The sequence below is a fragment of the Cariama cristata genome, unplaced genomic scaffold (genome assembly GCF_000690535.1).
Source record: "Cariama cristata isolate BGI_N322 unplaced genomic scaffold, ASM69053v1 scaffold16446, whole genome shotgun sequence".
NCBI lineage: Eukaryota > Metazoa > Chordata > Aves > Cariamiformes > Cariamidae > Cariama > Cariama cristata.
The window spans coordinates 1-23137 of NW_009620544.1; the positions used below are offsets into that span (position 1 = coordinate 1).

The following is a 23137-nucleotide window of genomic DNA, read 5'->3' on the forward strand; positions in this document are numbered from 1 at the left end:
GAGCTGGCTGCACCCAGCTTTCAGGAGTACCCGGTTATAGGGGAGTAAGGTTTCTCCTCTTTAATAGGATCAGTGAGTTTGCAAGCAGTAACTGCGTGTTGTTGAAGTGCAGCGTGTTTTCCCTCCTTTGTTTCTGCAGCTGAAGCAAGCAAAGGAAAAATTCTTAGGGGTAATCAGAATAGAAAACAAGGGACAGGAGAGTGCCGTCAACACGACTGCAATTAATCCTACAATGCCATCTCTCCCCCCGGCACTGTGTAAACATTATCAATTTTTAAACAAAGCAAGGTGATTATATTTTTGCATTATCTCAGTGAAATCACTTCTGCATTGTGCTTCAACTGTAAAAGAAGCAGGAAAACTAAAATGTTTTAAATGGTTTTGGTGCTTCTTTCATCAGAAGGGGACAGAATGGGGTACAAGATTAGCACCAGTACTGCCGTGTCAGTTATTACTGAACATTTCATTTGTTATTCAGCTTTTTACATCATTTAAACTCTCAGTTACAAAAAAAATGACAGAACCTTGAACAAAACCCCTTACAGACAGAAAAACAGCTCTTCAGAGCTTTATTTTCCACTGGCTTGAGACCACTACAGTCCTAATACTTGCCAAAAAGAGGAACATCCTCTGCTGTTGCCATGTTAAAATGGTAACAAAAAGGAAAAAAAGCAAGATGGGGGCAGGGTTAGAGGTATTATATGTGCTCAAGAATTTGAAAAGTGCGTGAGTGTGGCTATTCGGCCTCTGATTCAAAGCCGTACTGGCAGAAGCAGCGTGTGCTACAATCAGTTTATCGAAAGACCCAGATCCATTCCTACCTTCTTGCTCCTCTCAAATGCAGCAAAGTTGAGGTTCTGTGCAAACAGGTCTGGGAGCTCCTCTTTCAAAGGAGAATCCAAATAACATGTGTGATTCACAACCAAAGGCCAGACAGAGTGGTTAAGAAAAGCTAAATTTATATTAAATTATCATCAACCCCTAAAATACTGAACACAGTGGTTAAATAACTCCAGAAAGTCCAATGTCTCCAGTGAGTAACGTTAAAACCATTACACAGGAACACACGGAAATCACTGACGTTAGCTCGGGACAGACAGGAGAGAGGTTTGCTTTTTACATAGTAAATCAGTGCTCAAGAGATCATCCTCCAGTGGCCCTTCTACATTCTTAACATCCCAAGTGCAACGAGGGTCTTCTCTTCCCCAGAACGGGGAACCATGATGCATCCCCTAGGCAGCATCTCGCTGGGGCTGTCTCTAGGAAAAAGAAACTAATTTCTGCCCACCTCACTGGCAGAGGAGAGGGTGTGGGACATTTTGTTTTCTTTTTCTTTTCCTTTTCACCATAATCATTTGAGGAAGGCAGCAGAAAGCAGTTATGAATGGTTGTTAGGCTGGATGGTGCAGGGTCCCTCTTAAGAAGCAGCAGAGAATATTTATCAAGGTGGAAATCACAAGCACCATGAGTTGTTGAAAGACTGACTGGGTTTTCCTTTCCATTCTGCACTTATGACTCAGACAGCGATTATTTTGACAGGCTGACTGAACTTCAAGTGACAGGTCTGGGTAGATGTTTCCCTTCACCCCTGTCCCACCTCAGGATTTTGGTGCACGCTCCCACAAGCTATTGGGCAAAAAAACCCCACCCAAAACCCAAAGAACCCCTGCCCTCCTAGAAGTCAGAGCCTTCCTTCCCCATCCACCACTCACTCCCAGCTCCGATGGCCTTGCCCCTACATGTGGCTTCTGCTCGAATCAATTCTTCTGCCCACGCTTGAGCACTCTGGCGTTGTCTCTGCATGAGGCAGCTTACACAGGCAAGGTCCATGTCAGCGATACGTACTCCTTTCTCAGTTCCCAGTCAAGTCTACACCTCAATCCAAAAGTGCCTCTGCCCAACAAAAAACTGCTTCCCAGTCTGGAGTCAATCAAATAAATAATTAAATAAAAATCTAATTTAAAAAAAAAATAATTCTTCTGGGACTAGGGAAGAGTCCCATATTAACACAGGGAAATTTCCAAGCCTTAGCTCCAGTTCATTTTCCACAGGAATATACACCAGCCAGCCCAATGGTGCAGTTATGGACAGAGTTTCAAGCCACCGAATCAGGTCAAAGCTGCAACCTTCCCCTTTCTGCAAAGCTACCTCTGCTGTAAAAAGTACAGCCAACTCGCTGGCAACTATCGTGTTTTTCAGGGGTAGCAGGACTGTTAGTATATGAATAAGGTTAGAGCAGAGTAGGATGGATTTTCCTTTTTTGGGGTTTGTTTTTGTTTTGTTTGTTTGTTCGTTTTTTACCAGCTGGAAAAATATCGCACAGGAGATGCGCCTCTAAGCCATACCCCTAGTGTATGCTTTGCTCTCTTTACACCACAGGTGGGAATGTGCTTGACCTCTTTCCAGGAGATAAAGAGGTTACAGGGTTTGCCATGAGAAATTCTTCACTGGAAAGTTCTGCTTCCAAGTATCTGGCTTAACACTTAATATTTTACCATGGTAGTATCCACATCACTTGAGGGGTTAATATAAATCTCATTTTTGAAGAAGCATCAAGAGATATTTTCTCTATCTTTTTTCCCTCGGAACAAACAGATGACAAGAGAAGCCAAGAGAATATGAAAAGGTGGCAATAGTTCTTGGCAGCATGCAAGCCCTAGCTCCAGATGCTGCTGGGGTGTAACTGCAAGGGTAGGATTACACCCCCAGAAGGTAAAGGCCTTGGAGGCCAGAAAACAACTGAAGCTCATGCAGCTGATGGGAAAAATGACTTTGCAAGGATTTAGTGGTAACAGAAGAGCTTAAAGTGCAATTCCATGTGATAAACAACTATTTAAAATGGCCCTTACAGCTCCCTGATTATTGTCTCCTATTCTAGGTCAAATGGGCTCAGCCTAGGAATAAAGCAGTTCCTAACTGTCAGCACTGAGCGTTCCCCTGGGAAAGACTCGACCCAGGAATTCTCTCTTTTCCCTCATTACGGTAATCAAAGGTCCTAAAGGCCAAGAGAATTAGGACCTTGCAGAAGTGGGACTAGTGGGGACTTAGGAAATTTCTTTTTCCTTTTTTATATATCAGTTATGCAAAGACAAAAGGAGAATTTAGGTCTTGCTGAGATCCATTTCCTCCCATTAGCTCTGTAGAGCTAAGAACAATACCAATCTCTTCTTTCCTCAAGTACAGTACTCTGACTCCAGCACCCACAGAGAGCACTTCTGAAAGGGCCATTTGCTGACTCTTTGTTTTTCCAGAGTAGAAACGTGTTTTAACAGGAGAGGGGAGAACAGGAGCAGCATCCACTGCCAGCAACAGACACAGGGCTCCGATGTGAGCGTTCCTTAAAGTTTTTACTAGCGGATAGGAAAGTAAGCAGTGATACTCTCATGAAGTGAGTCATGGCAACTGCGGTTACTCTCTTTATGCCCTTAAAAGGTGACTTGATGCTGTCTCAGCGTCCTCTTGATCCCCAAAGTACACCCCATCTATTCCAAGACCTCTCTCAAGTCAGAGACCCCTCAACACAAAGCCTCAAAGAGTGCTGCTAGTGCCGGAATGACTAGGGGAACTTCTGTGACCAGGAGCTAGCAACGAGGCAGCTCTGCTCTCTTCATGGGCATTGACCGTGAGCTGGATGGCACAGGACTTGCAGGTTGCCAGAGAACACAGAATCTGAACCAGATTCAGGCCAGAGGAGTCACTGCAAAAGTTAACGTGACAGCTCCAGGAAAAGGGAACATATAAATAAACCACAGACAGTGAAAATGAGCCAAAAGGGTCTCTGGGTTCTAACCCACCCATCCTCCCTCTCCAACCACAACAGCACAGCTGGCCAAGCTTCTTGCTGAAAGGCAGTCACAGTCTCTGGGCCCCTGGCAAGAGAGGCTGGTCTCTGTGCCCTTCCTTGCCTAGCAGGCAGAGTCCTGTCTTTTTTTGTGCAGAGCAGAGGCTAGGGAGGGTTCGAGCATTTCCAAAGTTGCGCGTACTTTAGACCTCGCTCTCTGTGGAGGGCTTGCGTTGGTGTTTCCAGCCTGTGTCTGGGAGTGAGCCACGTCGTTCAGGAGTGGCTGCTGCTATGTTAACACTGCTGCATTCAGACTGTTCTTCCTGCAGCAGCTGCTCAGTTTCGGTGTCATCCAGTGAACCAGAACTAGCCTGGATAGAGACGGTGTCTGTCTTCATGCAGACATGGTCCCGGAGGATCCCTCCTCGGGAGCTCCGAATCTGCTTAAGGTCATCCCACTCAGAATCATCACTGGATAAAAGGCATATCCCCTCCACAATCTTGATCTTCTCCTTGGTGTAGCTGTGGTCAGGACCAGTCTAGAGAGCAGACAGATAAATGAAAAAAAACTGAATATGGAAAAATATGGCAAAGAGCAAAGCAGAGCTGGAACGTAGACAGTGAAGCAGACAAAAGGCTGGACCCTCCATTTAAACAGCCACTGGCTTTGACTGTCACAACAGCAGAACCCATTCTAAGTTTCCCTTCAGCTCTTCACCACCCCCCGACAATTCCTCCCTGCAAGAGCTCTCATTCCAAAACTCCAGGAGCCTTCAAATCATGGAAGGGGAACAAGGATGAGCTGGCTCTTCCAATTTAACTATATATACTCCCTGACAGCAGGGAGCAAGAACAACACTGAGCCTAAAAAGGAAGAAAAAAAAAAAAAAAAAAACACAAACAAAATGGGAAGTAGGAACAGCCAGAAGACTTCATGGTAAAAGTAGGCAGGGAATCGATTCTAGGTCTGCAATACCTTTATATCTGAGTCATTCTAGATTCACCTCTCAAGAAAGAACAGCTGAAATACCGCTGTTGAGTCCGAGTCTCACAGTGGTACAGGGGAAGGAGATTATAGGGAAATAACAGAAATGATCAGAGGCTAAAGGGACTACACTGAGATTAAAGTAGCAAAAGCTGTCTAACTTGGCCCACTGACAAACAAAGAGCATTAGAACATCTGATCTATCCCTGAGGAGAAAGTGGAGGGGGTAGGGAAAAATCTGGGCATATCTAGGAGCAGCAGAATTAAGATAAAAGTGGAAAGGATTTAGATTCCCAGATAAATAATCCTGGTTTACCCTTAGTAGATAAGGCTAAAATGGCAGGAAAGTTTGGGAAATCTATTGGATAGTACCTTTGAAAAACAAAGCCAGGGAAAACTCTCCTCTGCATAAGTCTTGCTGTGATCCATGCTAGAGGACCCAAGTGATCTAACAGATTATCATAAACAGTCCTACATAAATTATCTTTTTCAAATCTCACATATTGAGTATGAGTAGCCAAAGCCAAGACCAAAGGATCTTCTGCCACAGAAAATACCTAAACTTTCTTGACAGATAGTAGAGCTGGTTTAAGGACATAAAAGCAGGGGGGTGGGAGTAAGAAAGAGCAATTAGTATGGGACAGTGCTTGAGCCACACAACAGAGCCTGAGTGAGGGAGGCAGGATCAAACACACAGAGTAGAGATACCTGACGTGAGGATGTGGACGGAAATCAGAAGAGGGAAGATGAGAAGCTATCTGAGTGGTAAGAAAGCTTCTGAGGAGAAAACAGAGGAGAAACTAAGTGCTGCAAGATACCATATTAAACACTCTCCATCCCGTGGCACACAAGGCAGACCTCTGCAGGGCCTTTAAAATGCTCCAGTTTTCTCCCTATCCCACCCGTTCCAGGCAATGCACAGCCAGGAGCCATGTTCTTGTTACCAAACCCCTTCTGGCTGCCTGGTTCCCCCAGTGACTGTCCAAAGCAACCTTAGTGCAACAGTCACTAACCAGGACTGTGTCCAGGGAAGACAATTCCCTTTGACTCCTGTATTTTGAAGGCCAGCAGTCAATGCAAATGAAATACAAGATACTGTGGGAGTGGAGAAGAAGTAGAGAGCTAAAGACAGGTCTAATTCACTACAGCTCACCGGGTAAGAAGTGCTGCTGTCCTAGAAGTAAATGCTGACAAGTTGCAACATTTTCACATACTGAGGCCTGTAATACTCAACAGCAGCTTGAGCTGGGCTCCCATGTCCTTAGTAGCAGCTCTTACCTCTTTCTTATAGCACAACTGGTTGTACATGGTTGGTTTGGGAATCGCTTCAATCTTCACCTCCTGGGTAGATGTTCGATATGAGGGATTACTGTAGGTTAGGTTACCCAAGCCAGGGTCCGTGAACTTGGACTTATTATGCCTAGAGGGAGAGAGCTGTCAGAAAAGACACAGGGGCCTGCTGCCAGGATCTAAAGTTCCCGAGTGCTTAGCAAGTGGAAAGCTCCAGCAATCTTTGCTGTCCCTCAAAGAGAGAGAACGCTGGTTTCACTTGGCTCTTCAGCTACCAGTACACTAGCTACTAGTACAGCAAGGCACTGCCATGTAACCACAAAAGCTATACTGGCAGTAACTGGTGAAGCTATCTGGCATGAGCTCACACATGTACTGAGATAATTCTTATCTCACATCCCTGTCCATAACTCGTAAGCTCTCTGCAGAAAATTAAGGCTTTAAATAATAGAGTTGCATGCCCAACACTTCAAAGGCACAGGACTCAAACCTTGCAAATAAAATCAAACACTGCTTCCAATGGAGAACCAAGCGATTGTAAATGACAATAAAGAAAGATGGAAGTGCTTTCAGGAGCTTTCTTCTCCTGCAACCCTAAATTTTACTATTGGCCAGGAGAGAGGGAAAAAAGATCACTTACCTGTATATAATTAAAGCAGCAATAAGCAGCAAAATAAACAAGATGCTGAGAAGACCTCCAATAATGTAGCTGACATGCAGTCCTTCTCCTGAAAGAGAATAGCAAGGGTAATTTATGCACTCTCCTTAACTTCCACTGGATAATACTGACCTCAGTATAACACCTACTACAGAGGTTTTACACCATACAGAAGTATGTAAAGTAAAATGTCAGCACACCAAGGTTTAGCAGAAGGTTTTGTTTGGCTTCATATGAAAACAAGCATAGGATAACCCTTCCTCCTACCCAGGCCCTAGTAAACCAAGGAGCATCAAGACCTTTGTATTGGGGTTGGATAAGGATGAGTTAGACCCCCTTGCTGACAGGTTACTCTTGCAATTACCCTAGTCGACCATCCTCACCTAAACACAAAGGGGACAGTGAAGAAGAGTATCATTAATGGGAAGAGCCCAACGGATGTGGTATGGGATGAAAAACACAGAACTATTCTTCAGACCAAAGTGTCATTTGGAAAAGTCCCCATATAGGCTAATGAAAGTGTATGACTGACGTTCATCCTTGAACACACTTTGCTCTGCTCAGAGGGCATTTGGGTAACTCAAGTCTGAGTTTCAGAAATTTGAGGTTCAAACACTATGGACTGGAATGTCCTGGGCACATCTGGAGGAACAACCCTGGTGGGGAAGAGTTAAAGAAAAGGAACTCACCCATGGTTGCCAACACTGCCTCGTTGGCATGGGTACACAAGCCTCGCCGGGCATCTTTGTCAGAGCAGCTGAATGACAGAAGGACAGTTAGTTACTGAAAGTAGTATCAACAGTATCAAAGGTATCAAAAGACAGGATGGGACAGGCTAGCACTGATATCTCTTCCATTTCCAAGCTCAACAACAGGAGCTTTCCTTTCTCTTCTTCAGTATCCTTCTGTATCCAGAGAAGAGAGGACCATACACATATATAGGAGGGTGTGTGTGTGTGTATATATATATGTATGTCAATTCTAGGTCTGCAATATCTTTATATCCAAGTCGTTCTAGCTTCACCTCTCAGGTACGTAGATATATCTATCAGAACACAAATTTCAGCATCAGTGCTGAAGCAAAAGTCAGAACATCCTATAGTCAGCCTAATGATCTTTCTGTCCAATACATCACATTCAACGAAGTGGAAGTTTTGTCTTGTAAATAACCCAGCCATGTATTACAGAACATACTTTTTTTCTGGGCAGAAGGAATGGCAGGCTGTAGGGAATTAGCAGAAAAAAGTCTCTTAACTACCTGCATTGTAACTTAAATATTAGAGCTGCAAAGGTTCTGCTCTGCCCCAAACAAGCTATCCCTCTGAGGCCAGGGTAGAACCACTTCCTCAGATGTCTGGGTCAGGTCTGAGATGTCTCAGTGAATTAATGCAACAGACTCCCCTTTCCTCCTCTCAGAAATAAGTTCGCAAAATTAGGAGTTCAAAAACCAAATGAATGACATGGTCTCAGCAGGTTTTTAACACTTCAGCACAGTCAGCCTAGACACACATTTCAACAGAACAGAGAGAAAGATCTCTGCACCTCTGTCTTGCCAGCTCAACAGTGTTCTGCATCTTTGTCAAACTGCTTTTCCAATTATGAACATGCAGTCTGGAGCTGGAATAGCCTCTTTTGGCTAGGGAGAGGTACATTTGGATGACGGTAACCAGAGGGGGCTTGCATGTTACACCTTGCACAAGCTGTGACTTTCACACCCCAATTCCAAGAGAACAAGAGCACTTACTTTCCTTCCACTGCTTCCAGGGATGTGAGAGGTTTGGCTGTTGAGGTACCTACTCTGCCAGGCGGCGTCTGACTTCTCTCACTTACACTAGTGGGTTCAGGACCAAGGGGCACCACACCAGGAACTAGAACAAGAGAGAAAAATAAGCAGGACCCCAACTTTGTGGGACAGACATACAAGTCTGGTAAGCTACAGAAAGTTTCTGAAATGGCCTATATGAGTGACTTTCCCCCTCTCAAACCCAGTCTGCCAGCAGAAAGGACACAAGGCGGCTCTATTGCTCACAACCGCCTTACTTCCAGTATACAACTCTGTGTAAGTTTTTACACGCTGGTAGAGCTTCAGATGCTCTGGTTGCCACTGTCGCTGCCCAAGTAGTGGCAGCGCTCACTTATGGAAGCTACTACCCAAGTGACACTAGGTAAACTCACTAGTAGAACAGGGCCGCCCATCTGGTTCATCTGGACACGCACAGACAAAGTCAGAAGCCCTGGCAAAGCAGAGGTGAGTGCAGCCTCCGTTGTTCACTCCACAAGCATTAGTACCTGGAAGACACAAGCCATTTTCTAAATAGGTTGCAGATGACCAAGGAGGAGCTCAGAGCAATCACCTTTTTTCCTGCTCAGCCAGGAATACCTCCTAGAAATCCAGCAAGTTACTATGCTCTGGCACATGCCCTTCATCTGACTGCTAAGAAAATGAAGACAACAGCCAGACACTGGCATGATTAGTGCAGTCTTAAAAGGAAGGCACTGGAAATTATTAGACAGAAGCCCAGTCAACACAGCTGCACAGACTAAAAACCAAAAAGCTCACATTCTTCTGTTTTAACACAATGTCGGATGAACGCCACAGAAAGTGACATTTGCTAACAACTGGAACAGAACAGTGTTAAGATGAACTTGACTGAAAGGTCACAGGCAGACAAGGAATGTTCCCAGGAAAGATGCATTAACAGTTTGAGTACAAGAAAGGATGCCAGCCTCGCTTGACATCTACAGAAGCACAGTGGTTCCAGAGTTCTTTTTGTCTACAATTAGCATTTGCCTGAATCAAGGTCCTCCTATTTACCTGTCTGTCTCTGAGGAGAAACCACAATGATATCCATCAGTCCCTCAACATTGGCTAGGACTGTCTCTTTGTTCCGCCCAGAGTATTTGTCCACTCTCTGGATAGATTTGGTTTGCCAGTCAGTCCAGTATATCCACCTATCCTGCTGCTCAGGGAGACAGCAAAGAAAAAAAAAAAAAAAATCACAGCTGTTAGCATGTTTAGCCATAAAAAACACATCCCAGTGGCAGAAGGCCCCAAAGAAAGGCCTTTTCAACCCCTTCCCCTCTTATCATAAAGACGACAACTGTCTACACTCCACAGAAGTTCAGACAAACTTCCTTTGTTAGCTCCACAGAAGAGTTAAGTACTAACCCCTCAGCCATCTTGGTCTTACTCGGACTGTAACACTTCCCTGTCCCCAAGCTCTACTGTCCAAACCCATCAACACACGGGCAAACGGTGGCAGCAGGAAAATCTTCTTACCTGTGTTAGAGCAAAGGGATGTGACACCTGGCTGACCAACACTTGCCGTAGTTTTCCATTGAGATCACAACTCTCTATGCGATCAAGATGCGCATCCACCCAGTAAATCCTGGAGGAACAGGGAAAGAAGTGAGCTTCCATCTATACAATCCCTCTTTGCTTTCTAGTCATTCGCTAGCCAAGACGGATCAAACAAAAAAAAAAAACCACCACACCAAACCAAAAACCCAAATCAAAACCCACAATGCTACTCCAATAAACCAAGCTAAGGCGACTAAAAAAAATTTATTACTTCCCTTAACCCTACGCAAGTATAAGAAAATCTTTCACTGACCTCCTGGTGTCATAATCCAAAGTCAAACCATTGGGCCATCCTAGGTCGGTGTTAATCAGGATTTTACGGTCAGAGCCATCTAAGTTTGCCCGTTCAATTTTAGCAATGTGACCCCAATCTGTCCAGAAGAGGTACCTGAAGAGACAAAAGGCAAGCGTAAGAAGAAAAGAACATTTCATTTAACCTAATGAAAGTTTTAGTTACAAATTAACCTGCCAAATTCTTCAGGTTCAAAAGAGATCACGTGGCCTGTAGCGTGCTTTTCCCAGCTATCTGCCCAACCTTCAAATTTCCTGTCTGCCTGACTGCATCTGTCACTCAGAGTCAGCCCCTCGCTGGTACCTGCAGATTCACACGGCACATCTCCTCTTCCTCCCACAACCTCCTCTTCCAATCTGCCTCTGCACAGCCCTTCTCCCTGCCCCACCAACACCTCATACCTACCCCTTCTTGGGAAAGACAGCAATGGCTCGGGGCTCATCCAGGCTGTTATTGATGAGCACTTTCCTGGAGCTTCCATCCAGTCTAGCTACTTCTATGGTATTGCGTCCTGTGTCTGTCCAGTAGAGGTTCCTGGCAACCCAGTCCACTGCCAGGCCATCTGTAGTCTTCAGACCCTGACCAATAACAGTTTCCATGTTGCTGCCATTCAAATCGGACCGCCTGGATAGAAATCAATGACAAGTGGCAGTGAGGAACGGGTAGCTCCCAGAAAGCCTTCACACCTCCATGGGTGATGCCAATCAATCACAGGGCCACTTCATACTGCTACCTCCCTAATACCTTTTTCCTCATAGTTTCCAGCAGGTTAAACACACCTTCAGGATTTAGTTCAGCGATACGCATGATGCTGTGTACCAAAGGTAAGGTGGAAGTAGTGGTGTACTGCCAGCATCTCAGTCTCCCCAACTTACTGGCACACTGTGCACAAGTAGCTGGGTGACCTGGGCCCTGGCCAAGCAGATGATTGGTACCTACCTGATGACATCAAGAAATACATCTGTGTAGTAAATCTTGCCATCCACACTATCGTAGTCCAGAGAAATGACATTGTTCAGCTCAGGGACAGGTATGTGCACATCTGTGTGGTCACTGGTGTCCAGTGAGATACGACGGATGGAAGCACGGCTAGAGAAAAGTAGGTAGGTCTCTGGAGACGAGTCACATGTCTGCTCATCTCTCTTCAGCTGGATGCCAGTGGGGCAGGCACAGGAGAAGCCAGTGGGGTGAGGCAAGCAAAGGTGGGAGCAGCCACCATTACGAACTCCACATTTATTGAAGCCTTTAGAAATAGGGAAAGCATAGTTTAAGGATCAGTGTGGTGCCACAGACCAAAGCTTTATTTTAAAGGCTACATCCATGCACAACTTGCTAGCAGCTGAGTTCATCCTTACCATCCCAGCCTTGCTGGGAATCTACAGCCCTTCATACAGAGACTGCCTCCCTCCCCTCCAAGATTCATGGTGGGTATGAGCATGGCTGGGCAAGGAGAACAGGAAGGCACAGAAGAACGGGGAGCGTTAGGAGCAAAATCTTGACCCGCATTCCTTACTAATCATCGTTTTCCCAGAGAAAACGGAACAGCAAATGCCGACAGATTTACACAACTGCAGTTTAGCTTTATTATTGCTGAAAATGGTAATGCTGACAGAAAGATCCAACCCTGTGGGGAAGCAGCGTGACCATGCACCAGAGGCCAGGCTAACAAAGAAGCTTCTGTTTCAACTTAGCTGCACACAGTGGCAAGTAAACAAAAGCATCAGAGAAGCCTGCTGAAAGTGCCTGACATATTAGGGTCATATCTTTTTTTTCTTAATTGAAAAAAAACCCAAACAAGAAAACATTTACTAGGAGGGGATAAGCCCAGAAGACAGGTGCACAGAGTGGGAAGACGACAACAACGGGGACATGACAGCTAGATTTTTGGTTAGCTTTAAGTAACATTGTAAAGTTATACCGTCAAGAATGATGTGCTGCTGATAGTAGCCACAGGAGAAGCAATGCAGAGTTTTCTGCAGAAGTACATATTGGGGAAACTCCATCAAAACAAAGCCACAGCAAAAAGCAACAACTCCTGCAAAAAAAAAGTGAGATGGGGTCATATAGGATCCCCAAAGAGTAACATAAGGAATTTGACTCTGGCACAGAACAGCTGGAGAGCAGCATATATTAAAGGCAAATAAAGCAGCAGAGATTTTGTAAAGCAAAGTGGCAGACAGGAAGATGAAGCCTGCAACTGCTGGGAAAAAATTCACTAGCGCTTGAAATAAGGTTTCAGCAACTAGCTTAAGAGGAATTAGTGCCTTCTGGATTTAAAAAAGGGAAACTGTCCAATGGCAGTAGACTCCAGTGAAGTCTAATGGGGCATAACTGATTCAGTCCTCCTAAGAAAGTGGCTCTGCTGTGTGTGAGAACGAGCTTGTCGGTGCAATCCAGTGAAGGAAAAGGGATGAACAGGGTCAAAAGGCATGCAGTCATAAACAAACACCAGACCTATGGAGCTGGGTAAACAGGGAGAAGTGCAAAAATAGTTAAACAAGAGGGAAGAAGAAAAGAAAAGCCGTTTTTTGAGAAGTTACTTTATCACTCATACTTTACCCTAAAGGACTCTTTTCAATGACAGCTCTGAAGGGCTCCCCTAGTCACCAGAGACACCCACTGATTTGGAAGCAGTCTAACAACTCACCCAGGGGCCGTGCCCTGTCAACAGCTTGAATGTCCATGAGGCCAGGCAGGTTTGCCCTCACCAAGATGACATTGGCACCAGTGTCCTTGTCAGCCCTATGAATGCTGCGTGTTTGCCAGTCAGTCCAGTAGATGTAAGAGTCCAGCAAAGTGAGGCCATAGGGATGTTGCACTGGAGACAGCAGGGTGTGGCGATTAGCACCATTGAGATCTGCAGCCTCAATCCGCTAAAGAAAGAAGTAAACATCAGCCCCATACTCCAAATACTGATGCTCTTGCTAGCAAGCACTATATCAAGTGGGCAACAGAGCCTAAGCAAGTGATGTTCTTCAAATCCACCCTCCCCGTAGCACATATTCTCAGAAAAGCTTATGTTCCCCTTGCTCTTCTGACAGCTTGCTCAAGAGCCTCAGAACAGCCTCTAGGCTACCAAAGACCCAATGACAAACAATGTCAAAGAACGGAATCAGACCTCAGTGTGTGCATCAGCCCAGAGCAGCTGGGACCCAGCCTTATCCACTGCCAGTCCGTTAGGCCAGCCCAGGTTGTTGCTGATCAACACCACACGTCCAGAGCCATCCATCCCAGAGCGTTCCAGCTTGGCATTCTCACCCCAGTCTGTCCAGTACATATACCTGGGGAAAAGCCAGCAAGTATTACGGAAACAGAGGTCAGAAGTCCTGTTCTAAGCCACAGATAGCCTCTTGACAACACTAACCCCATCTCGTGGTACAAAGCTATTGCCCGAGGGCTGTCCAGGTTCTGCCAGACCAAGACTTTCCTCATGGAGCCGTCGAGGTTGCCCACTTCAATCCGGTTTGTTCCTGTATCTGTCCAATATATCTTCCTGCCAATAGCATCCACAGCCAGCCCATCTGTAGTCAATAGACCTGAGAAAACAGAAAGGTGTATTGGTCACTGCTCATCCTACCAGCCTGGTTAGGAACTTCTGGTATTCCCTTTCTGCACCTCATCAGGCATTTGCTTTAGGCTTTGCCTGCCTTTCCACTGAAAATTTAAAGATAATTCTGCCAGGATATCAGAGAATCTCTCTTTTCATGGTGCATGGAGGCAAGAGGCTCCCAGGCCACCATCTCTCTTACCTGTAGTGATGATGTCCTCAAATTGTGAGCCATCAAGGGCAGCCCGGCTGATTTTCCGCAATGTGCTGTCTGACCAGTAAACCTTTCCTGGGTGGAAGAAAAAAAGAGAAACTTTAAAAAAAAAAGACCACAACTAAACCAAACCAAAACAAACTCCAACAACCAAACAGCAAAATCCTTAAAAACAAGATCCAGGTCTCTGGCTACTGCCTACACCATTCAAAACAGATCTGACTGCACAGGAATAAGAGCAGCACAAAACTATTAAGCTAGAGTGATAAAACAGTACAAATTATCTTGTTCCAATCCTCCTCAAAATATCTAGGAGCACTGGCACTCTTGACCTTTACACAAGGCCAGAGAACACAGAACACATTATCAGCTAGTTGTATAGAGTCCCACACCTGATTTCTCAAAATGTCCCAGAGGAGAGCAACCAGGCCATCTACCTTACTGTACAACAGTGGGTTTACATCCAGCACAGCATCAGATGTTTAGTATACATGAACAGCCAGACTCTCAGCTCTACTGCTGTACAATGCTCCAGCAGGAGGAAAGCTTTCTTAAATCCAAAATGCATGGGAATCTCACTCAATATAGCAAGCAGCTTCTTCCACATAGCTGGGGTTCTCTGTTTTCCTGTAAGGCCACTCCTTTCCTGATTGGAAAGGAATATTTGCAGCATATACCAGAAAAAATACGCTACCCAAATTCACAATCTACAGTAAGATCTGTGCCTCGGTCTTTACTCAGACATTTAGATATGAAGTCACTTGTTCCTTTCAAACAGACAGTCGGGTACACTAACAAGTTCAGACCTTCACGAGGATCCACTCCAATTGCAATGGTGTTCTTCATAGTGACATTGACTGAGACGACAACATCTGCAAAGTAAGGAATATCCAGAGAGACCATCCGGATGTCATTCCTTCTGGCAAAGATCAGAAAGCTGGTCATTCCTGCAGAGAGTTGAAAATGGACAGATAGCAGTGAGGAATAAGTTCAGTCAACTATAGGCATCATTTATTCAACATTCTGGAGGTGATATCCACTTCAGTGGAAAAGGGGAAGACTCAGGCAGATCTCGGCTTATGGGGAGTCTGGTTACAAAAGCTTTACTGAGTGTTACTGAATGCTTCTTTACATCCAAGTTGAAAAGGAGTGCACTCATAGAAGAGTTACATCTGCCATGATGTGTGGCAAACAGGAATTAGGAGTAATTTTTTTCCTGCTAAGGAGAAAAAGTGGATGGACCACAGCCTGAAACCGAGTGCCTTCCACAATCCTCAAAAAGACGGTCCATGGGAGGAGTGTGTACAGACCTACTAAAGAATATAGCACCTTACAGTTAAAAATGAATCCACCTCAAGATTAGGGAAAAGTATGGGGAAAAACGTGACATCTGGTTTAGTTACCCAACATAATTTCAAGAAAAATTTTCTTCATTGCATCAATCCAGTTATCAGTAAGTTTCTTCATAGTAATTCCCACTCAAACTGAAGGCATAGGCATCAAAATGGTTTTACAAGGGGTAAAGCAGATAAGCACATAAAAGTGAATTTTGTTCTCTAACAAGGCAGGAGCAAACTGTGCCTGTAATACAAAACTGCAATGAGAATCCTACAGAGAGGACTCACCAGGGGAGCAGGTCTTGCCATCAGACTGCAGGTTGATCCCAGTAGGGCAGGTACAGCTGTAACCTTTTGGAAGAGGTGCCAAAAGGCACAGGTGACTGCAGCCTCCATTGCTAACTTCACATGCTGTATGTACTATAGAAAAGAGTATGAGAAATCCATAAGCCAGTAGCACAGGCACAAAAAAGGCGTGCAACAGCTATAGAAACGCATTCTAGAACACCCTTAAATACCAAGCTGAGAGTTATTCTCATGCTCTCATATTCCACCCAGAGACTTAAGGCATTGAGGGCTGACAGAGAGGTCAGCTCCTTGCAGGAGAGCTGTGCCACATACCAGAGCCTGAGCAAGCTCTCAGCTCAGTGTGGCTTGGAGCGAGCTCTGTACCTGGTGGCCTGTGCCGGTGGAAAACATGAATATCCATAAGATTCTCCAGATTGTCCTGCAGCGTTTCCCGAGCCTGCCCAGTCCTTCTATCTGCGCTCTGGATGCTTTTGGCCTGCCAGTCTGTCCAGAAGATTCTCTCGCCATAAAGAGTAAGTCCAAAGGGGTGAGGCAGATTGCTCCCAATCAGCACCTGGTCAGATTACCCCCAGCCCCCCAAAAAAACATTACTAAGAAGTCACTAAGGGTGAGAGGCTTCCCTTGCCCCCTCTCAACATCATAAGGTACAGTCACAGCAAAAGGAGAGTGATGCAGCAATGTCAGCCCTCAAAAGGAGGTTCCCTCACACACAGTTTGCAACTGAAAGGGAGCTCTTCTCTCCCAGTGAAAGCAGCTCAGCATGCCTTGATTTGGAGATTTCACTTTCAACTGGAAAGAGAGGCAGGGGCCATCAGCACTCTGTGCTCTAGGACTTACACCTCAGGCTCCCAGACTCCCTCCTCAAAGATGGCTTCCTTACCTTCCTGTTGCTTCCATCCAGACCGGCATACTCGATGGTCTTCATGCCTGCGTCTGCCCAGTACAAGCGCTGTGACTCGTAGTCAATGGCCAAGCCGTTAGGCCATGTCAGGTTTGAGGAAATGATCACCAAGCGGTTTGAGGCATCCATACCAGCACGTTCAATTTTTGGGCTGGCTCCCCAGTCGGTCCAATACATGAACCTGAACACAAGCCCAGACAGAAGTGAATGGCCGCACTCCTTCACTGCCACTAAGGCCAGGCAGTGTCACAAAGAAGTGAGAGAGCCTGGTGCCTTCAGGCCCTAGCAGGAAGCAGTATTAGATTAATACTGTACTCAGGTCCAGCCTTGTGTTTTTGTAATGTACCTAAGATCATACTCAAATTTATACACCTTCTACTGCCCATGGGCTGGCCTAATTACAACACAGCGGAAACAGTTCAATGCCATAGTTCAAGGCCTAAAAATGAAACAATTATTTACCAGTCTCCACCATTGGACCTTTATACTCTCGCTGCATTGGTCTTCCAGCAAGCCACCCAAGGAAAGAATAGCACACCTTTTATTCAAGACCTTCAACACTTCTAAAGCAATGGCTGGCAAGCTTTTTCCTATCCACCCTATCCCCAGCTCCACAAGGTCTTATGATTCAGAAGCAAAATCCATTATGGAAAGTATTTGTTTCTGTTACTCTACTCAGGTTTGCTTTCTCTGGCACAGTTGATCCCTCAATATTCTGACACAGTGCTTTGAAGCCAAGATGCCACTAATGTTACAGCTTCTTTGAGATCTGCTGTAATTTACCTGAGGAGATCCCTGTGACTGAACTCTGGTTGATAAGCAGAGAGCTTGAATACAAATTCAGTATAGATATGAAATAAAGAAATAGAAAAGATCTAGACGACCTCATTCTCAACATTTCTTTTTACCACATCTTTAGTTATTACATCCCCAGGATAAACAAATGAAAACACCAGCCAGCTCCTGCAAGCTGCACAGCACAACAGGCAGTTATCCCTGCTTATCTTGTTCCGCTAGCATCCAAAATCAGGTCTCTAATTTCAGTCTTTGGCAGGATGTAAAAAAATGGCATCAGAAAGACATTTGCGCAAAATCAAAGAACCTGAACATCTTTAGACTTGCGAGAATTGCCATGTCATCCCAAAAGAAACAATCTCTCACCCTCCAACAGGGTCCACCACGATATCTCTTGGTCTGTCTAGGTTCTCCCAGATTAGAACAGTTCTCATGGTTCCATCTGTGTTGGAGACCTCTATCCGGTCTGTTCCTACAAAAGAGAGAGAATGAGAGAGAGATCAAAGACCTCTGGAATCACAAGAGCCAAGGCAAAACACATCCATACAACAATGCATTCTTCTCCTCCGTCCATCTCTGTTCATAGCTGGAAGACAAGCAAGAAACATGGCTCAAGGTGTCCGCTTCTCTTAGATCTCTCAAGTCACCTCTGTGGCTGTCACTGATGCGGAGTCCTGTATGAATGTAAGTCAGCTCTTTCTTAAGCCCCCAAGGTATCTACATAGGCAGGAGAGAACAGCTAGAAAAGAATCACCTTCCTTGCATCTCTCTGAACTATGACTCTTCAGCAGAGAACATCCTCCAAATACTACATGCTGCACCCCAAGATGCACTGTTGGAAGATAAGTAAACACACACAATTGCAAGCTCTGCAGCAAGACAACAGTGGTGCTCAACTTCTACTATAAAGCTGTCTACAGAATTAGTACTGGGCATACCACGAAGAGAATTAAACTAAGGATTCCACCTCAACTCCCACTTTGTTAGAAGCACACAAGATGAAACTCTGTTTTTTACTAGACAGAAACAGACAAATTTGGAATGAGACAGGTAGAACTACTCAGCTGTTTTTCAGTTTTCGTGACTACTAAGAAAGACAGAAGCCTAGGTAAAGCAGAGGATCCCAGTACCTGCATCAGTCCAGTACAGCTTGTTGGTGACCCAGTCAACTGCCAGTCCAGCTGGGCTTTCCAGGCTGGTGTCCACCACAACCTAAATAAAAACAAAAAGAAAAAATCCTTAGTGAAATTAGATCTCAGAGAGAAAGCACTTGCCCAATACACTACCCATTCACAAACAACGTTAGCTTACAAAAGGCAAAAGCCCAAGCAGAGCAATGCCATACAAGAGAGAGCATTAAGGACTCAGAAGTTCAATTAAGTTTTACATTTGGAGAAACATCTATTTTTCATATCTGTTCAAATGACATATCCAAAGTTTGAGCTCTGTTCCCCTCATTTACGGCAACATTAGCCTAAGGGCATGTGCAAAAAGCATTCCCAAGGAGTGTGGCTCTTGTTCCAAATGCAGTACATAACAGAGGATTTAATACTTCTTCCTTTCAGATTTTAGGGGTACAACAAAGGAACTGACCACAGCTTACAAATCAACACGCTTCATGTCGCAACTCAAGGTTTTACATACAAACCAGACTTGTGTATGAAGTGATCTCTGGGCTCTTCTGAGCCAGAACTAGGCAAACTAATGCACAACAAATCCAGCATGAACTGTAGCTCCTTAGAAGGCCAGTGTATCCCAGTGGCTTCAAATCTGATGCTCAAGGAGTCTCCTGGCTAGATGACCTCCACAGGTAGTTAACACTGTACCTCCTGGCTCGATCCATCCCATTTTGCTCGGCTGATTGAGTCGGTGCTAACATCTGTCCAGTAGACATAGTCATCCTTTGAGTCCCAGTCTAGAGCCACAGCGCTGCGAACATCAGCAAGGGGGATGACATCATCTGACAGGTCATCTGTGTCAAAGCTGATCCGACGGATGTCCATCCTTCGGGCAAAAAGCAGGAACTTGTCAAGACCTGATCAAAGGTCGAAAGGTCTTCTTTTAATTTCTCTAAGTTCAACAACACAGTGACAGACACAGACAATTCCCTGCTATATCCAACCTTAACCACCTATATCACCTCTCACTGGCAGGGCACAGCCCAGGATTTTACTGGTAGCAAAACATCACCAGGGGGATGGGTGGGGTGGGTGGGCAAGGAGGAACAGAGTAGTAGGGAGCTGTCTCCTGAGAGTAATCTATGCTGAGGGAACAAAGTCAACCATATTCTTCAAAGAACGGCATAGACCTCCCTCTAAATCAAATAGCTATTTGAGAATAGCTCTTGAGAATCTAGGAGACCGTTGGCCTAATTCTTCCACATGGTTGCAAACCAAGAGAAACTGTGGCAATCAAGAGGACTGAATTTTTTGTTCATCACTGACACAGCTTCTATGGGAGTTTTAGGGAAACAATCAGCTGTGATCATGGCACCAATAGCAGCCCTGAAATAAGGGCCCAAGGACAGAGTTTCTCTGTATCCCCACCCATTAAAAGCCTAGTGAGGGCAATGTGAACACAGAACAGGGGAATGCATCAAAGAGGTGAAGCATCTTCTGGCGGGGCCCTTAATACTCTTAACTCAGTCTATCTAGCTGCATCTCCTTGGAAGCAACTGCTGCTGCTTACTCCCACTGCCAACCCTCTGCCACCCCCTGAACATCGGAGCATGCAGGCTGTGGTCCCACCTCACTTACTCTGGGCGCAGGCATGGCTGCTGGTCTTGCGGAAGCCTGTGGGGCAGGCGCAGGTGTAACCCTTGCTGCTTGGCAGGCAGAGGTGAGTACAGCCCCCGTTGTTGGCCCCACAACGGTTTCTCCCTGCTCAAGTAGCCAAAGACAAAAACAACCACGCATAAAGCAGAGAGTAAAGAAAAGAGGAAAAACACCAGTCAAGGTGTACCCAGAAGTTAATGGAGAATAAGGAAACGTATAAACTAAAGCGCTAACTCCATTTGTCAGGCTCAATTTTAAAATAAAGCCTTTAACTCAATCCACTTCTGAAGCAGATTATGGCAATTGAAGAGGAATAATGTCAGCCATTACTCGTGCCCACTTACGATTTTTCCCCCCTCCCAAAAGAGCTCTTGCATAAACAAGCCACAGGTATTTCCTACTGAAAAACCTCCACCGCCAAGTGTCACCAGAGGGAGCTGCGGTAACACCTAACACCACGTTACGGGGGCTGAGGGACCTCAACTGAACTGCCAGACGGAGCAAGTTCTGCAACAGCTCTGGATGGAGGGGGTGGATGTGTCAATATGCTGGGTTCAGGCTTGCCATCTCCCTGCCTTACAGGGTGGGGGTGGCAGGAGGTCTTCTACTGGCTCAAATGGGTCTCTACCCTCTCTGCACTTACCTGCTGGCTGGCGCTGAGGATGCAGCGTGTGGATGTCCATAGGGAAGTGGAGTTTGTTGCGGATGATCTCCTGGTTCTTGCCTGTGAATTTGTTGGCACTGTTGATGCTCTTTGTGTGCCAGTCTGTCCAGTACAAACTGTCCTCAAACACGGTGATAGCAAACGGGTGCGGGAGGCCTGTAATAGACAACCAATACAGGGATATAATCAGGTCCAACAGGATTCAGGCTAGCAGGGCGACAAGGGACAGCTCTTTCCACTGCCCCTTAGGCCTTGCCACACTCAACCTGCTCAAATCTACCTTACACTAATATAACAGACAATTCCTCTCCCCTGTCCACAGAAGAGTGGGTAGCAAACCCCATCCCTCAGCGGTGGCAGAATTCATCCCACAATGAAAGAGAAGGAGCCAATCATAGAAGCAGGAGCCAGTGGCTCTGAAACTCAGAGTAGCACTGTGCTACTCTGCCGCCTTTACTGCGGAGAGCACTCTCCGCCCACTGCCCTGTTACTCACCTTGGCTAATAACAGCCTTCCTATTCTGCCCATCGAGGTCAGCCCTCTCAATGACATGATGTTTGGCATCCACCCAGTACATTCGATGTCCTGCATAGTCAATGGTCAGTCCATTGGGCCAGAAGAGGTGGGTATCCGCAATGATGCGCCGATTAGAGCCATCCATGTTGGAATACTCAATGCGGGGAGTGTTGCCCCAGTCAGTCCAGTAGATAGTGCTGGAAGAGGCAGGGAGAGAAAGGCTAGAAAACTCATGTCCCACATACTACACCCAGCATCACACTCTATCAGGGCAAAATACCAGTCCCTGTGACCTTGATCATGAGACTAGGTCACAGCGATGGGAGAAGTGACAGCCAACAAGGTAACACCCAGCACTTTCAGGCTGGTAAAACCTGAAGGGCCCAGAATAGAATTAAGGCTCTGAATGCCCCCAGCATTGCCAGGTTCCCCAAAGTGGCAGTACCAAATGAAGGCTTGAGCCCAGAGGCAGCCTTTGTGACTAAGGATAGGGTTTCCAGTGTTCACCTGGAAGCACTTGGGTGGAATGCTTACTGGGGTCCTATGTTTTCACTCACCCCTCCATAGGATGTAGGGCAATTGCTCGGGGTTTCTCCAGGTTTTGCCATAAAAGCACTTTCCTGTGAGTGCCATCCAAGTTTGCTACTTCAATTCGAGATGTCCCAGAGTCTGTCCAGTATAATTTGTCGTGGATCCAGTCAACAGCAAGTCCACCTATCTCCAGGGGAGAATTAAGCACAGAATGAAACCAGGAGCAAGATCTGCTCAAAAAAAATAATCCCCTTTCCCTCTCAGCCTCAGAAGAGGCCTAATTCAGTCCTCCTGTCTCTTACCCCATCAGCCAAGATTAACTCCAGGGGTACACTGATCTCACACCCATTCCATCCAACTCATCCCCTTGCTCAGGGAGATGCACTCCATTTTGAATGCTGGGTACCCACTTTTCTCCACTCACCCACCCCTATTCTCACATCATCAGTCCCCAGGTTTTTTCCTTTCCTTTTCTCTGGTGACGCACCTGGGCTCTCCAGCCCTGTGGAAACCACTTCTTCCACGTTGCTACCGTTCAGATTGGCCCTCATGATGCGATCGAGAGTGACATCAGACCAAAACACCAGCTCCTTGCTGTGGTGGAAGTCAAGGGCAATGGCATTTTCCAGGTTGTTCAGGAGCAGTGTATACTCTGAGCGATGAGGCAACACTTGTCGGATATCAATTCGATTGGCAAAGAGCAGCACTGGCTCTGGCCCTGAGAATATATGGGAAGACAGCATTAGAGCACTTTGACAGGATCCTGCCTACCATTCCCTCTGCACCAAGTCCCAGAACATAGTTTTGCAGTACTGGCAGCAAGAAATCAACTCCCAAGTGCAAAATCAGAGAGCTGTTTTCACATCCTCAATACACAGTCCTAACTCAAAGGTGAACAGTTTTAAACCTTTTGGCAAACATTCACCCAGCAAGAAGTGATCATTCCAGGTCCCACCTATGCCCGCCTCACCTCAGCCTCTCAAACCATACCACTAGGCAGCCACTTGGCAGCTGGACTGTAGTTTCCTTTTCCTATATCCATCTCCGAGCCCTACAAACACACATGTTCTACCACATCTTCTACCACAGACAAGACACAGTTAAAATCTGTCTCAGCCAGATATAAACTCAGCAGGTACTTCCACTGCAGGGGGGAAAAAAAAAAAAAAAAAAAAAACGGGG

General features: G+C 45.8%; 1 protein-coding gene across 1 annotated transcript in view; it reads right to left on the minus strand.

Moving 5' to 3' along the window:
* Nucleotides 1-3687: 3687 nt before the first annotated feature.
* LRP4 (low density lipoprotein receptor-related protein 4) overlaps nt 3688-23137 on the minus strand; it is a gene marked incomplete at its 5' end in the record, with an annotated part of 29483 nt that continues 10033 nt past the window's right edge. Inside the window, 27 exons of the mRNA XM_009701650.1 lie at nt 3688-4320; nt 6045-6186; nt 6697-6784; nt 7404-7471; nt 8459-8582; nt 8890-9003; nt 9530-9674; nt 9995-10103; nt 10329-10463; nt 10773-10991; nt 11307-11610; nt 13015-13240; nt 13486-13648; nt 13732-13903; nt 14117-14203; nt 14935-15075; nt 15754-15885; nt 16138-16327; nt 16655-16856; nt 17837-17942; nt 18601-18682; nt 19297-19505; nt 20227-20352; nt 20888-21064; nt 21404-21621; nt 21982-22138; nt 22443-22673. Coding sequence (XP_009699952.1) covers nt 3985-4320; nt 6045-6186; nt 6697-6784; nt 7404-7471; nt 8459-8582; nt 8890-9003; nt 9530-9674; nt 9995-10103; nt 10329-10463; nt 10773-10991; nt 11307-11610; nt 13015-13240; nt 13486-13648; nt 13732-13903; nt 14117-14203; nt 14935-15075; nt 15754-15885; nt 16138-16327; nt 16655-16856; nt 17837-17942; nt 18601-18682; nt 19297-19505; nt 20227-20352; nt 20888-21064; nt 21404-21621; nt 21982-22138; nt 22443-22673 — 4403 coding nt within the window. The remainder of the gene's footprint in view (nt 4321-6044; nt 6187-6696; nt 6785-7403; nt 7472-8458; nt 8583-8889; nt 9004-9529; nt 9675-9994; nt 10104-10328; nt 10464-10772; nt 10992-11306; nt 11611-13014; nt 13241-13485; nt 13649-13731; nt 13904-14116; nt 14204-14934; nt 15076-15753; nt 15886-16137; nt 16328-16654; nt 16857-17836; nt 17943-18600; nt 18683-19296; nt 19506-20226; nt 20353-20887; nt 21065-21403; nt 21622-21981; nt 22139-22442; nt 22674-23137) is intronic.